The sequence below is a fragment of the Panthera pardus genome, unplaced genomic scaffold (genome assembly GCF_024362965.1).
Source record: "Panthera pardus isolate Hobbes unplaced genomic scaffold, ASM2436296v1 HiC_scaffold_22, whole genome shotgun sequence".
Taxonomy (NCBI): Eukaryota; Metazoa; Chordata; class Mammalia; order Carnivora; family Felidae; genus Panthera; species Panthera pardus.
In genome coordinates this window covers 69,906,800-69,920,314 of record NW_026526788.1, presented here as the reverse complement: position 1 = coordinate 69,920,314, position 13,515 = coordinate 69,906,800, and the positions used below count along the sequence as shown (strand labels likewise).

General features: G+C 48.5%; 1 protein-coding gene across 11 annotated transcripts in view; it reads left to right on the top strand.

Moving 5' to 3' along the window:
• NRAP (nebulin related anchoring protein) overlaps positions 1-13,515 on the top strand; it is a 70,273-nt gene that overhangs the window by 21,800 nt on the left and 34,958 nt on the right. For 10 of the 11 annotated variants that reach the window (XM_019459471.2, XM_019459472.2, XM_019459467.2 and 7 more), the window contains 7 exons: positions 4,971-5,069; positions 6,578-6,682; positions 7,838-7,945; positions 8,193-8,294; positions 10,090-10,287; positions 10,855-10,959; positions 13,361-13,459. In XM_019459471.2, the coding sequence (XP_019315016.1) occupies positions 4,971-5,069; positions 6,578-6,682; positions 7,838-7,945; positions 8,193-8,294; positions 10,090-10,287; positions 10,855-10,959; positions 13,361-13,459 (816 nt within the window). The remainder of the gene's footprint in view (positions 1-4,970; positions 5,070-6,577; positions 6,683-7,837; positions 7,946-8,192; positions 8,295-10,089; positions 10,288-10,854; positions 10,960-13,360; positions 13,460-13,515) is intronic. The other variant, XM_019459474.2, reaches the window with a different exon arrangement.

Here is a 13,515-nt window from a genome sequence, read left to right as displayed (position 1 = left end):
TTTGGAGTATGGTACGTTGAAGGACTGCAGGGAGTAAAATAAAATAGCTAAAAGTTGAGAGGAAGTGGTAATGTTGACTCAATTTTCTCTCAGGAGCACTTGGGAAAGTATATATATTTCTTAATTACTATAGTGGTGATTTTATTTAGGTACAGTTTGACTTGTCCCAATGAAATAAGTATAATTCATTAAATTTATTGTTTTCTAAGTGTAAGAATTTTACTGCATATGCTTATTACAGGAAATTTAGGAAATACAGAAAAGTACAAAGAAAAAGATTAAAGTCATCTGCTATCTTAAAAAGTAGTTAAGGTGGTTTAGAACTGAGTTCATATCATAGTTATTGGCCAGTGATGGTTATCTCCAACCAGTCAATAATTTAATAAATAATTCAACATATATTTACTCAATGCCCAGTGCTACTTTCCTTTACATTCCCTTGGGATCAGCATGACCTCAGTAGCTGACTTGGGTGTTGCTCTCGGTAAATAGGTCTTCGGGTCGCTCTCCCTTTTGCTCAGAGTGGGAGCCTTGTCGGGTTCAGCTGGGCATCTCCAGTGTTGAACGCACGGCTTACGGGACAGCAAAGGACAATCACCGGCAAAGGATAGTTTAGTGAATGAAATAAGCTTTTCAAATGTGTAGTAAAGCAAAGAATGGGAAGTCAAGGAATATAAAGGGCCTAAGCTTTGCTTCTTCTTTTCCCAGGAAGTTTGGTTGGGTTGACTTTCTCACATCACCTTCATGAAACCCAAGGTTACACTTGACTACCTAAGCTACTTCCTTTCTATTTTGCCTGCATGCATTACCTGGGAAACTTGAGGACCAAGAGCACCTCATTAAAATGCGAGTGTCGGCTCAGCCCGTAGAACTCCATCAGTCATGCCTAAGAGCACAGTCAAGTGGAGAGAGATTCCTACAACTTTGTACTCCCATTATAACAGGACTTGCTATTACATTTGTCTGTGGAAGGCTGTGGAATCAAACCACGCACCTGAAATACAGCCTGGTCAGCTGCACGAGTCTGATAGGAGAATCAAACCAGACTGGATTCGAAATACTATTTAGAAGCAGAGGGAGATTCTGAACTAGAAGCCCCAAGAGCCAGATCCAGGTTACAGAGACGTTTAGTTTGACCACACAGAGTTGAAAAAGTAATTGGACCAACATATAGAGATTTGGGGAGTTCATGTAAAAATTCATATTTTCATCTCTTCTGGAAAAATCTAAAAATGCTGGGAATGGCCACCCTAGCTCCTGCATGATAGCAACTGGCTGGGACTGAGGGGCAGCTGCTCTGGGTTATCTTATTCTCCTTTAGCTTCCCTTCCTGGCTCCCATGTGAATTTGAATTTACCACCCCAGAATGTAGGGATTTACATACAGGAAGTGTTGGGAGAAGGAAGTTTGGGGAAGGAAGTTGGGGGGAATCCATTACAAGAGCATTTATGGTCCCTCTGTCTGGTGGCTCTAAACGTGGTCAAATAGCTATGAAATGAAATAAACAAGCGTGCGTCTTTAATTAGAGAGCATTCCCTTCAGATGGATTTTATCAACACTAATAGCATTAAAATGAGATTCCATCCTCAGCAAAGAGCTCCTTCAGAAAGTAGATTGAAGCAATGGCCAAGCATCTGTGATGTTGCAGAGATGTGATTAATCTTGGAGACTGTTAATTATGTCCCGCAGAGGAGAGTAATTATGCTCTGCAACATACTAATGCAGAATTATTGGGAAGGAATATGCCTTTTAAAAAAAATACAGTTTTCGTGACATTTTATCATGCATAATTCTGAACTCTAATAGACTCTTTATTATGAGATGATAATTTCCCCTCTGAGTTAATGCACCAGGAAGCAACTGCACTCTAATCTCATTAATGGTTGACATTGAAATGACTTTATATTTCCTACTTTTCCTATATACCCCATATCTGCAACTCACAGTGTGCAAAAACTTCTCTCCCTGGACCACTAACCAAAAAGCACAAAGCGATGCCGTGCTTTATCTCCAAATCCAACAAAATACCCCGTGGCTCAGTGTCGGGAAAGCTCAGTTTTTCCTAGATCCTGTTCTAGGAGTTAATTTGTAAGTCATTTGTTCATACCCAGAACATATTTGCCTGTCTAAACAATGGTAGCTCTGGCTATGGGGGATCCCTGATTCATCTGTAAAGAAAAAAAAAAAAGTAATCGCTCCAAGCACCCTCGCTTTGGCAAGCCAGGTTTACAGTGGGAGCCACTTTGGCTGACATTAGCTGGGTGACCTTGGGCAAATTAGTTCTCTGGCACTCAGTTCTTGCATTGTAAGGTGGGGATAATAAGAGCGTCTGCCCGCAGGGTGGTTGGATTAAATGCATTCTTGTGTGTGAAGCACCGGAAGTGGTGCTAGGCACAGGAAGTACCATTCTTTTTTTTTTTTTTAATTTTTTTTTTAACGTTTATTTATTTTTGAGACAGAGGGAGACAGAGCATGAACGGGGGAGGGTCAGAGAGAGAGGGAGACACAGAATCTGAAACAGGCTCCAGGCTCTGAGCTGTCAGCACAGAGCCCGAGGCGGGGCATCGAACTCACGGACCGCGAGATCATGACCTGAGCCGAAGTCGGCGGCTTAACCAACTGAGCCACCCAGGCGCCCCAGGAAGTACCATTCTTAAGCCACGATTGTCGTTAGCCCGTGGTGGGACAGGCAAGAATGGAGTGAGTACAAGGAGGAGACACGGGAGACAATGGCCCTTAGGTCTATTTCACTTGAGTCACTGGGCTATAAAAACGTTGAACTATTCGTCAGCATTTAAAAATGGCAAGTCTTGACACAATAAAATAGATTTCGGGTTTCTTTGGAATAACTGGAAGATCTGATCATTCTGGGCCCCGCACTGTTGCACCGTAATGTTCCCAGAGCTGAGCAGCAGATGCGGGCCTTTGCCACAGTCCCCCCCACTCCGGAATGCTTCCCCAACAATGAGGCCAAACCCTTAGCCCCTACTAGCCCTTCACCTGTACCCAGCTAGTGGTCTGTCTGGCTGTCACAGACTTTGTGACCTCTGGGCTACAAAGTCTCCCTGAGGTGAGCTGTCACCTATGCAGGCAGCAACAGGAAGTAGCAGCCGGCAGATAGAATGAGAGGTGTCAGACTCTAGACAGACCGCTGGTGGGAGGACAGGGCAGTGGTGCCCCTTGTGGAGGGCAGGGCCAGCGGCCAGAGGAGTATGGCCAGAGGCGGTAGGTGGAGGTCTGGGCAGAGGTGCCAGTAGACAGTGGGGACCCAGCAAAAGGGTGTGACGTTCTTAGGCGTGACCTAGGCCGAAGGATGCGGCCGCACTGTGTGGGAGACCGGGCGGGGTCCCGGGCTTCAGGCGATACGACAGAGGCATGAAGACTGGGCGTGGGGTGTTCAGTGATCTGGTTGCTATGAGCAAAACCGGGGTGTCGCTGACGGGAGGGCCTAGCCAGGAGCCTATAGGCAGAGGGGCTCGGGTGTCACAAGCCACCGGGTCAGTTTGGGGCCCCGGGAGCAAGGGCCCAGCTGAGATATCTGCATGGACTGTGCAAGTCTGCTCGTTCGGTGCAGAGTAGCCTTCTGTGGCTGTTTGCTGAAGGAATGCATGAATGAGCAAATGAATGAGCGTCAGGGGACCACGCAGGCCGCAGGGAAGAAGGTCAGGAATAGGTTAGGGATGCGTTAAGTTTTCCCTCCTTTCCCTGGATTGAGGGCTGGCCTTGGTTAGACCGTGGAACAGGCCATCCCCCACCTTCAGCCTCTTCGTCTTCGCTAGCCTGCATCCCGGCTCCCCTTCCGCCTGTGCGGGGCTCTGGGTCCTCACGCAGCTCACCGCCACCCCCTCCCTCGTCATCTGCCGCCAGGCCTCAGACATGTTCCTATATCTCTCTGCTCAATTCGCATTCTGTCTACAGTGGATCTTAGGAGGAAGATCATCCATCTCTTGGTGGATGTTTGGAGGAAAAGAAGACAATTGAATGAATGTCTTCTCATGGGCAAATGGCTAATAATCCTTGAGTCTCTGAAGGGCAAATTGTACTTTCCAAAGAGAAAACCCACGAGCCCCCCGTATCTTGAAATGATGGGAAACCTGGAAGTCAGTGCACTAGGCCGTGCTGGAGGTTTATCTTACCTCCTTCTCTTCTGAACTGGCCCACCCTTCTTCTTTCACGAACGTGCGAAGCTTTCGGCCATTTTCTCAGGGACACCGACGGGACGGAAGTGAGGGCCAGGCAGGGGCTGGCGTACAGGGTGAAGCCACGCGAAGACCGTCCTCGCCCAGAGCTACTGATGTGCCCTCGCCTCCCACCTCGACGTGCCTATGGCATCAGTTGGACTTTTTGTCCCTCTTGCATTTTTCGTTTCCTTTTTAAAAAGACCCCTTTTCTTTTGAAGCATAAAGCATATATAGAAAAGTACATTAAGCATAGATAGGCAGCTTGAATTATTACAAAGTGACCTTGTGCGTGTGTTTCCATTGGGAATGCATGTAAGAATAGAACTGTTGAGACCTAAGGTATGGGTGTGTATGCCAAGGCACCATATTGGTCCCAAAGTAGCTTTGCCAACCCGCACTTCCACCAGCTGTGTTGTGAGCGTTTCTGCAGCTCTACATCCTTGCCAGCCCTTGGTAGAGTCAGTGGCTTAAATGTTCACTCTTCAGGCAAAAGCGGAGGGGTGTCTAATTGCAGTTTTCATATGCATTTCTCTGATTCATAACAGTAATAACGTAGATGAGCACCTTTTCCTGTGCTCACTGGCTCACTGTGCTCCTGTTAAAGTCACTCAATTCTACCATGTGTTGGGGTTTTCTTGTCAGTGGGGTTGGAGAGTCTGTTGGTTTCCAATTGGAATCTTTGATCCTTTTTGTAGTAATCAGAGGATCACAGCTCTGCTGAGCTTAGGGGCAGGGAACTAATAAGCAAATCTTAGAGAAAAGTGTTTTTTGTTTGTTTGTTTTAACCAGGTCAACTATAGGCAAAGCATCGACAAATTGAAATACAGCTCTGTGACCAACACCCCTCAAATTGTCCAAGCCAAAATCAATGCCCAGCAACTGAGTCATGTAAGTAACCGGTCCTTGCCTAGTGGGGGGACTCACAATTGCTTTGTGGCCCCTGGATATCTGGCTCCCAAAGGATTTGGCTTTCATTCATGGTGACATATGTCTTGTGATAAACATGAAATGACCTCCCCTCAATGTAAACTTTTTATTTTGGAAAATTCCAAATATATTTAAGTGTAGAAAGGATAATGTAACGACTCCCCATGTATCCATCACTCGGCTTCAACCACTACCAACTCGTGGCCAGTCATGCTTCATCTATATGCCCATCCATTTCCCCATTTTGTGTTATTTTAAAGAAAAAGACCAAAGATTAGATAATTTAACCTATCAATACTTTAGGGTAAATCTCTAAATGATAAACAATTTTTAGACATATTTATACAATTTTAGTATATCATCCCAAAAAAACTAATAGTAATTCTTAATACCACCAGTGTCGTATTAGCATTCAATGTTCCAATGATCTCATAAAGTTATCATTTTGTCTTACGGTTCGTTTGGAACGGGATCCAAATGAGGTCCATGCTTGTGAATGGCTGATAGCTCTTTAAGATTCTTTTCATCTTTAAGTTTTCCTGTTTTTCTCTTTTCTTTCTTTTTTTTTTTTTTTTTTTTTTTTTTCAACGTTTTTTTATTTATTTGTGGGACAGAGAGAGACAGAGCATGAACGGGGGAGGGACAGAGAGAGAGGGAGACACAGAATCGGAAACAGGCTCCAGGCTCCGAGCCATCAGCCCAGAGCCTGACGCGGGGCTCGAACTCACGGACCGTGAGATCGTGACCTGGCTGAAGTCGGACGCTTAACCGACTGCGCCACCCAGGTGCCCCTCTCTTTTCTTTCTTGCAAGTTGTTTATTGAAGAAACTGGACTGTTTTTCCTGTTACGTTTCCCACAGTCTGCACTTTGCTTACTGGATCCCTATGTGGACTTCATGTGTTCCTCTGGCCTCCAAATGTCCCATAAAATAGTAGCTAGATTTATAGGTTGGATCAGGCTCAGGTTCAATTTGGGGCCAAGGATGCTTTTCAGATGATGCTCTATTTTTCCACTGGCAATCACCTAATGTCTGGTCGGCCCTTTTTTGTGTGTGACTTAAGATGGCCTTTTTTTTCAATGTGCGCAGCCGTTGAGACTTACTCCCTGAGTATCTACTCTGCCTATAGTGAGATGTTCAGCAGTGTAGCACATTAAAAAAAAGAAAAAAAAAAGTTCTGTATCCATAGTGCTTCAAAGGAGAGTTGGTGAAATAACCACAGGGAGATATTTTATACACTCACAACTCAGAGTGTGCCCTTGAGTTGTTTTACTTGTCACTTGACCTCTTTAATCAGCTGATTTCAAACACTCATAAACTCGCAGGCTTCCTTGTCAAATTTTCCAAAAACTCCTTGTCGGCTATTGGGTCTAAGGGGAAAGTGAAAAAGAGAGGCTTGCCCCCGAAATTCACCTCCTGTCTGTATAAAAACCTTGCATTTACCCTGTGGGTTGATTTTAAATCCAACAGGTGAATTACCGCGCTGACTATGAGAAAAACAAGTTGAATTACACACTGCCACAGGACATACCTCAGCTGGTGAAGGCCAGAACCAATGCTGAACTATTTAGTGAGGTGAGCAAGCAGTGGAGGTGAGAACGTGGTAGGGGTGCGTAACCTATGTGAAGGTGAGGGCACCAGTCCCTACAAGCAGGGGCTGTTGTGTTTGGGGAGAGACGTTCATCAGAGACGCCCATCACATTATTGTTTTGAATTTTGCTGTCTCATGGACTGTGGCAGTTCACGGGGGATAAACTGATCGTAGAAATGTAATTCTCATCATCTGAGCATGTGCACAGCATGTTCTCAGACACACACACACACACACACACGCCATCACCATCATCGTCATCCTCGTCCTGGTGACTTCCCACCGGTGCTTCGCTGTGTGGCGGAAATTCGAGTTTTGAGATCAATCTCAGTCGCTAGATTTTTCCTGGAGTCACAAGGGGGCTGTGATTAGGCTTCTCGTTCTAGATGGGGGCAGGAGAAGAAAAAAAGGAACTAACGTTTATTGAATGCCTGCTCTGTGCAGCACACTGAGACAGGCAACCAAAAATGGAATTATTCAATTATCATCACCCCCCAAGGACGCATTTATTGCAGGGACACAGTGGCATGGGCTTTGGCATGAGAATCCCCCAGGTCAGATGCTGGCACTGCGATTTTTAAGCTGTGTGACCTGTGCGAGGTCATAGATGTCTCCGAGCCTCATAGGCCTAATGCAAAGTATGTACAGTTAATGAGTAGAAGGCACTTAGGAAGGACCAATAAACTGAAGGTGTTGTTACCATGGTAATATCAATACCTTCCATCTTTACCAGCTTGGGATCTGTTTTCATGTTCTATATCCAGTTTATCCCCACAACAGCCCTGAGACAGATAATAGGAGATTTTTTTTTTTTTTTTTCAAATGGCAGAGTAAGGCTGAAAGAGCTAATGTGCCTTTCCCAAGGTCTCACGATCAGGAAACAACAGAGCAAGGATGGACACATGGCTCTTCTCTTTGTCCCGTCCCATCCCCGCTGCCCTGCACGGCCCCACAGCTCAGGAATCAACAAGCCGTGTTAATAATTTCTGTTACCGTTTTGACCATCATAGGCAAGATTCTGGTCTGCAAACAGATGGAGAAACCATCTTTGTGGTCGTCGTCGTTGTTTTAAACGTCTTTGTAACCTTTGGCAGGAAGATGGATCGGGACTCCTATTCACCTGTGTTTCTGTTCGTCAGGTTAAGTACAGAGAAGGCTGGGACAAGGCCAAGGGGAAAGGATTTGAGCTGAAACTGGATGCTATGTCTCTGCTGGCCGCCAAAGCCTCCGGAGAGCTTGCGAGCAATGTAGGTTTTTCTCTCATTAACTCAGAAATGCATAAGAAATGGTTCCGATAAAATGTCAGTGGTCCTGCGGAAAAAAAAATAATGACCGCTAACGTTGTAAACATCACGCCTCTTTAATCATCTTCTGGGTTCGCGAAAGATGGGGAGGTTGTTTTCAGAACTCTTTCCCTTGCCCTGTGAATACCAGAGCCCCTTCGATGGCAGAGTTTCCTTTCCCCTCACAGTAAACCTTTTTCTTTCTCTCAAGATTAAATATAAGGAAGAATATGAAAAATCAAAAGGCAAAGTCATGGGCACTACGGACTCCAGGCTTCTGCACTCTCTGCAGGTTGCCAAGATGAGCAGTGAGGTAAACTCTTTTCGGTCCTCCACACTTTCTCGGGCTTGTGCTGCTTTGAGAGTCCTTCCAGGACCTACTTCACTGCTACCTTTTTATTGACTTCCATCTACAATTTCTTTCCCTGTTGGTGTGAGAAGTTTGTTTGCTTTCTTTATTTAGCCAAAGCATACTGTTCTTTTAAAATAGGGGCACCTGGGTGGCACAGTCAGTTAAGCGTCCGACTTCGGCTCAGGTCATGATCTCATGGCTCATGGGTTCCAACCCCACGTTGGGCTCTGTGCTGAGAGCTCAGAGCCTGGAGCCTGGTTCAGATTCTGTGTCTCCCTCTCTCTCTGCCCCTTCCCCTTCCCCTGCTCATGGTCTGTGTCTCTCTCTCTCCATTAAAAAAATTAAAATAAAATAGATGAGAGGTGGGGCCCCCAACAGTGATCTCTTTCTACTGCTCAAGGTACAAAGGTGTCCGGCCACAGTTATTCATCCCACAGATGTTTACCAAGCAGCTACTGTGGGCAAGATCCCGTGTAAGACACCTGGGCTATCAGAATGGACAACACATAACAGGTTCCTCCCCAGCGGAGCTTAATTCTTACGGGGAGAGTTAGACACCAAGCGCCCTGTCTGTTGTGACCATGTCCTGGATGAATCCTGTGGCTACGACACACTTGATACTCAGAATGTTTAGCAGATAACTGAGTCGCCTAAACTCCAACCAATCGAAATGACCCTGCTGGTAAATGACTGTGGTGGCTGGAGATGAACCTTGGTAAACGTCACCTGCCGAAATCCTTTGGGGAGGGGGGGTTCTGCTACGAGGGACCTACTCGGTTTCAGATCAGGCCTTCCCTGCCAAAGCCGAGGAGGCCAAAAGGACACACGAGCACTGAGTTTCTGCTTTACAGCGGCTGCTCCAAGTTGGTGCAGGCTGCATGGCACAGCCAGATATAATTCCCTGGTGAGTCATTAAGGAGCCATGGCTTAAACAGAATGAGAGAGTTGGCATCTGGGTCGCCATTTTGGATGTGCCTACAGAACACGTCCTGTGAAGTGCGTTATCGTGAAATATACAGAGACACTGAGAATTTGGCTGCAGGTTAGACAGAGAACAGAATTATACTTCTTATTTTCAGCGGGAGGAGTTGGGGCCAAAAGGATGGTGTCTCGCCCAAACTTGTGTAGTGGTCAGTGGTAAAGGTAGAGATCGGATCCTAGAAGTCTGACTTACTGGAACCATACTGACTCTGCTGTGGCATGCCGCCTTTCCTCACCACCACACCACCATCACCCCTGTCACCGCTGTCATCACCGACATCACCACTGTCATTGCCATCCTCATTGGGAACGTTTACCAAGTGGTTGCTCTCTGCCAGTCCCTGCACTTAGCAGGTTTCAGCTGCTGTCTTGCTTGCTTATCGCAATAGTCCCCTGAGGAACATGAGCCCCAGAGGTCATCCACTTGGCAAAGGGTGGACCAGGTCTGACCTAAGACTTGTCTGGCTCTGCAGCCCAAGCTCTGTTATTCTGCCTCGTAAAGGTTCCGCAGAAACCGTAGATCGAGCATTCTCCTCCTGGAGAAGCCAGGGAGAAAGATTTCATATTGGTGAGAGGCATTCCTACCAGAGCCAGAGCAGCACGGGGCCTCAGCTCCTTAGCAGCACCGCCTTCCCGAGCCAGAAATTGGGTCCCACCTTTCTGACAGATGAGTGACATTGTCGTTTCCTCATGAAAGCCCGGGCTGCTTTTCTGTGTTTTGAACCACTTCTGCAAAGGCCGACCTCAAGTAATGGGTCTTGTCGGTACATTCAAGGTCGAATACAAGAAAGGCTTTGAAGAGAGTAAGACCCGCTTCCACCTACCCATGGACATGGTACACATCAAGCATGCTAAGAAGGCCCAAGCTCTGGCCAGTGACCTAGACTACAGGAAAAAACTGCATGAATACACTGTGCTGCCTGAGGACATGAAGACTCAGTGGGCCAAGAAAGCCTACGGGCTCCAGAGCGAGGTGAGCCCTCACTCAATGCCGGTTCTCTTCCTGCCCCTCTCGCGGTTGGGCACAGGCACGTCTTGAGAGCGATTTGGAACCTGTGCGTGAGTCTGTTCCGTGACCCCGAGGACTAGGAAGAACTTCTGAGATGCGTCGGCCGCAGGGAAGGCGGGTGGGGAGGTTGAGCCCTAGATACAGTCGAGACAGCAGAGGGAAGAGGGCGGAGGACTGGGGCTCAGAGCTGGTGCAGAAGGCCAGATGTGTTGATCACGGCGCTGAGCAAGGAGGAGGCGAGCGTTGAAAATGGCAAGTAAATCTTGGAAATTTAGCAGGTTGGGAGATACGATGTTCGGTCAAAACTGTGTGAAAAGCCCTCTTTTTGGTGCGGTTGTGGTGTTTGAGCACTAAGGCGGGAGATGCTCTGCTGGTTACAAAGTGAGCCAGTGGCCTCACCCGCAAGGAGAGTCCAGCCCGACTATGAAAGAGCCGAGGGCAGTTCTACAAATGCAAGAGCAAGGGTTTTCCGAACTCTCCCATCTTCTTTGCACCCACGCGTCTGATTACAGCTTGGGTTTTCTCTTGCAGCTGCAGTACAAGGCCGACCTGGCGTGGATGAAAGGAGTCGGGTGGTTGACGGAGGGGAGCCTCAATTTGGAGCAGGCCAAGAAAGCGGGACAGCTGATCAGCGAGGTAAGCTGAGCTCGGGCCCCCGGGCTCCTAGTGGTTCTCAGCCCGCGACTCGCCGAACACCGTCTTTTCCCCTGATGCCCCCTCCGCAGCCCCCCGGCTTGTTTTGAGGGGGACTCAGAGGAGGACCTCTCCGTTTCGCACCTGCAGGGCACCCTGATGAATGTTCCGCACGCCCTCCCCCATCCGGGGAGGCGTTCGTGAGAAGCCTTAGCGGTTTATGTAGAGGAGCAGTGGCAGCCAAAGAATAATCCAGAAGGGTTGTAATACGCAGTCGATTAGCACGTAGGAAAATGTGTTTGTCCCGTGAGGCGTGCGTGCTGCCTCCTGAATCAGAGGGTCTGCTGTTTGGAGGTCAGCACTCTTCCCGGTGCTGTGCCTTCGACTCACTGCAGACTCCGGTCAAGTCACTCGAGCCTTCCGACCCTTTCTGTCGTGTAGAACAGGGAGTGTTTGAGAGTCCCTGCGGCTCTCTCTCCACCAGGCAAAGTGGGCTTTGGCAGCCGGCAGAGGAAGACTTTTGAAGGGCATCTCATTTGGAAGTGTGACTATTTCAGGAGCTCTGTTTGGGATCCTCAAAGGGAATTCTTGTGTCAGGACCAGGAAGGCTGAGTCGGCATATCTTTTGCAAATGGTAATAATAGTGATAACAGCTGCACAGTCCCGCAGCCGTTGCTGTCATTGATTGACCACTTTGAGGACGTTGCATGCATACTGCTCATTCGTTGCTCACGGCGGCCCTGTGTGAGGAGACACTATTACTCCCCGGTGAAGCTCATTTTAGTGAGGGAAGAGGTACTGAGAGTTTCGAGGGAGGAGCAGAGCTGGGCTCTGTCCCAGTGTGTCCAGCCCGATGCCCCAGCTCTTGGCCATTAGGTGGTATTGCATCCCCGAAGCACGTTTTGTAAATGACTCTTATTTTTCCACTGCTCATCCTTCTCTCAGACACAGACACGCTTAAGGTTAGGATATAGAAATAAAGAAGGTAGACAAATGGGAATAACGCTTCAGGGTTCCTATGACTCAGTTCAGGCGTGCTGAACTCCCAAGTGGAGAAAACCCAAGCCCCATTTGCGTTGGATAAAGATGTAGTGAGGAGACCCAACCAGCTGACCTCCAGCCCTAGGAATTTCCATCTCTGTCTCACTTCCTCGGCCTACGAATTATTAAGCTCCTCAAGGGCCAGGAAAACACTATTCTCTTCGCCTGTTTCATGTTTCTGTTGTGCCCTGTCCAGGGTGGATTCTTGGCTCCTCAGTAATTTCTTATGATCTGACCCATGCAGAGCCTGGAATAATCAGGAATTTCCAACCATGGGAGGGAAATGCGACTTCCTTCAATTATGTGGTGAAGGAGTTTTCCCATTCAACACACTGGAACTAGAGAGGAAAATTACAAGTCTCTTTGGAGAATTTTTTTTTTCCTAAAGGCAGGAGATTTGGAGTCTCCAATATTCCAGACCCGACTCTGGGTTCAGGTGGTGCCCGTGACCCTCTTGCTGACAGAACTGGTGTGGTGCTCACCTCTGCGCTCCCCGCCACACGAGGCTTTTGCTTCAGTGAAGCCACCCCCAGCGGCCGCCCTTCCCGTCCGCTTTGGCACCTCCGGTGGAAAAGCCAGAGGAACTAACCTCCGGGAGGGACAAGAAGTCCCTGTGGGGAGACAGAATTAGCACATTTGAAATCTTGCCAGTTACTTTGTGGGTGTGAGGCGGGGACACAGTGAGGACGAGACCTCGGCGATCTGGGACATGAAGGAACTGGGAGGCCGGATCCCACCCGACTGCCAGCCTCCCGCCTGTGGCTCCCGGCATCCCCGTTCCCTATGGCATAGGGGATCCTTGGATAGCCATGATGGCACCATGCCTAACGGTGACGGCTGATGTGAACCGTTGCTGTGTCCATGGACTCCGCTCGCGGAAAGCATGGCATTGAAGCCTCTGCCCCACCCCAGAGTGAGACAGCTTCTATTTTTTGTGCCGCCGTAGCAAGAGCAGCTCGGGTGACCAAGAGAGGTGCCCAAGGTCATGAAGCTGGAAAGGGGCAGAGGCGAGACCTGGCCTCCATCTTCCTGGTTGTAAAGCCAAGTTCCCTCCACGTCACTTTTCCTGTGTCAGATCTCGATTTATAAAATGGGTGCATCCCAGGGCATAAGGTGAAACATAGGGTTTCCTGAGGGAGAGGCTCAAGTTCTCACTCAAGGGTGGGAACTAAAAGAGGCTCACCAGAGCGGGCTGCCTCAGGCCTGTGTGGTCCCGATTAAGCTGCCGGCCCAGCCGTGACGGTCCCCCTCCCCCCAAGAAGATGCACGGGTCACTGAAAGTGTGCGTGTGGACGTAAGCACGAGTGTGGTGGTGGGGACAGCCAACCCCTAATGCTACGCTGTCCCTTTTCTTTGGAAACAGAAAAACTACAGGCAGAGGGCGGACGAGCTCAAGTTCACCAGTGTGACCGACAGCTCCCAGATGGCACACGCCAGGAAGAGCCAGGAGCTGCAGAGCGGAGTGAGTCCCGAGCTGCCCTTTCTCCGCCATGCTGCCGTGTCACGGGCCGGGCGTCT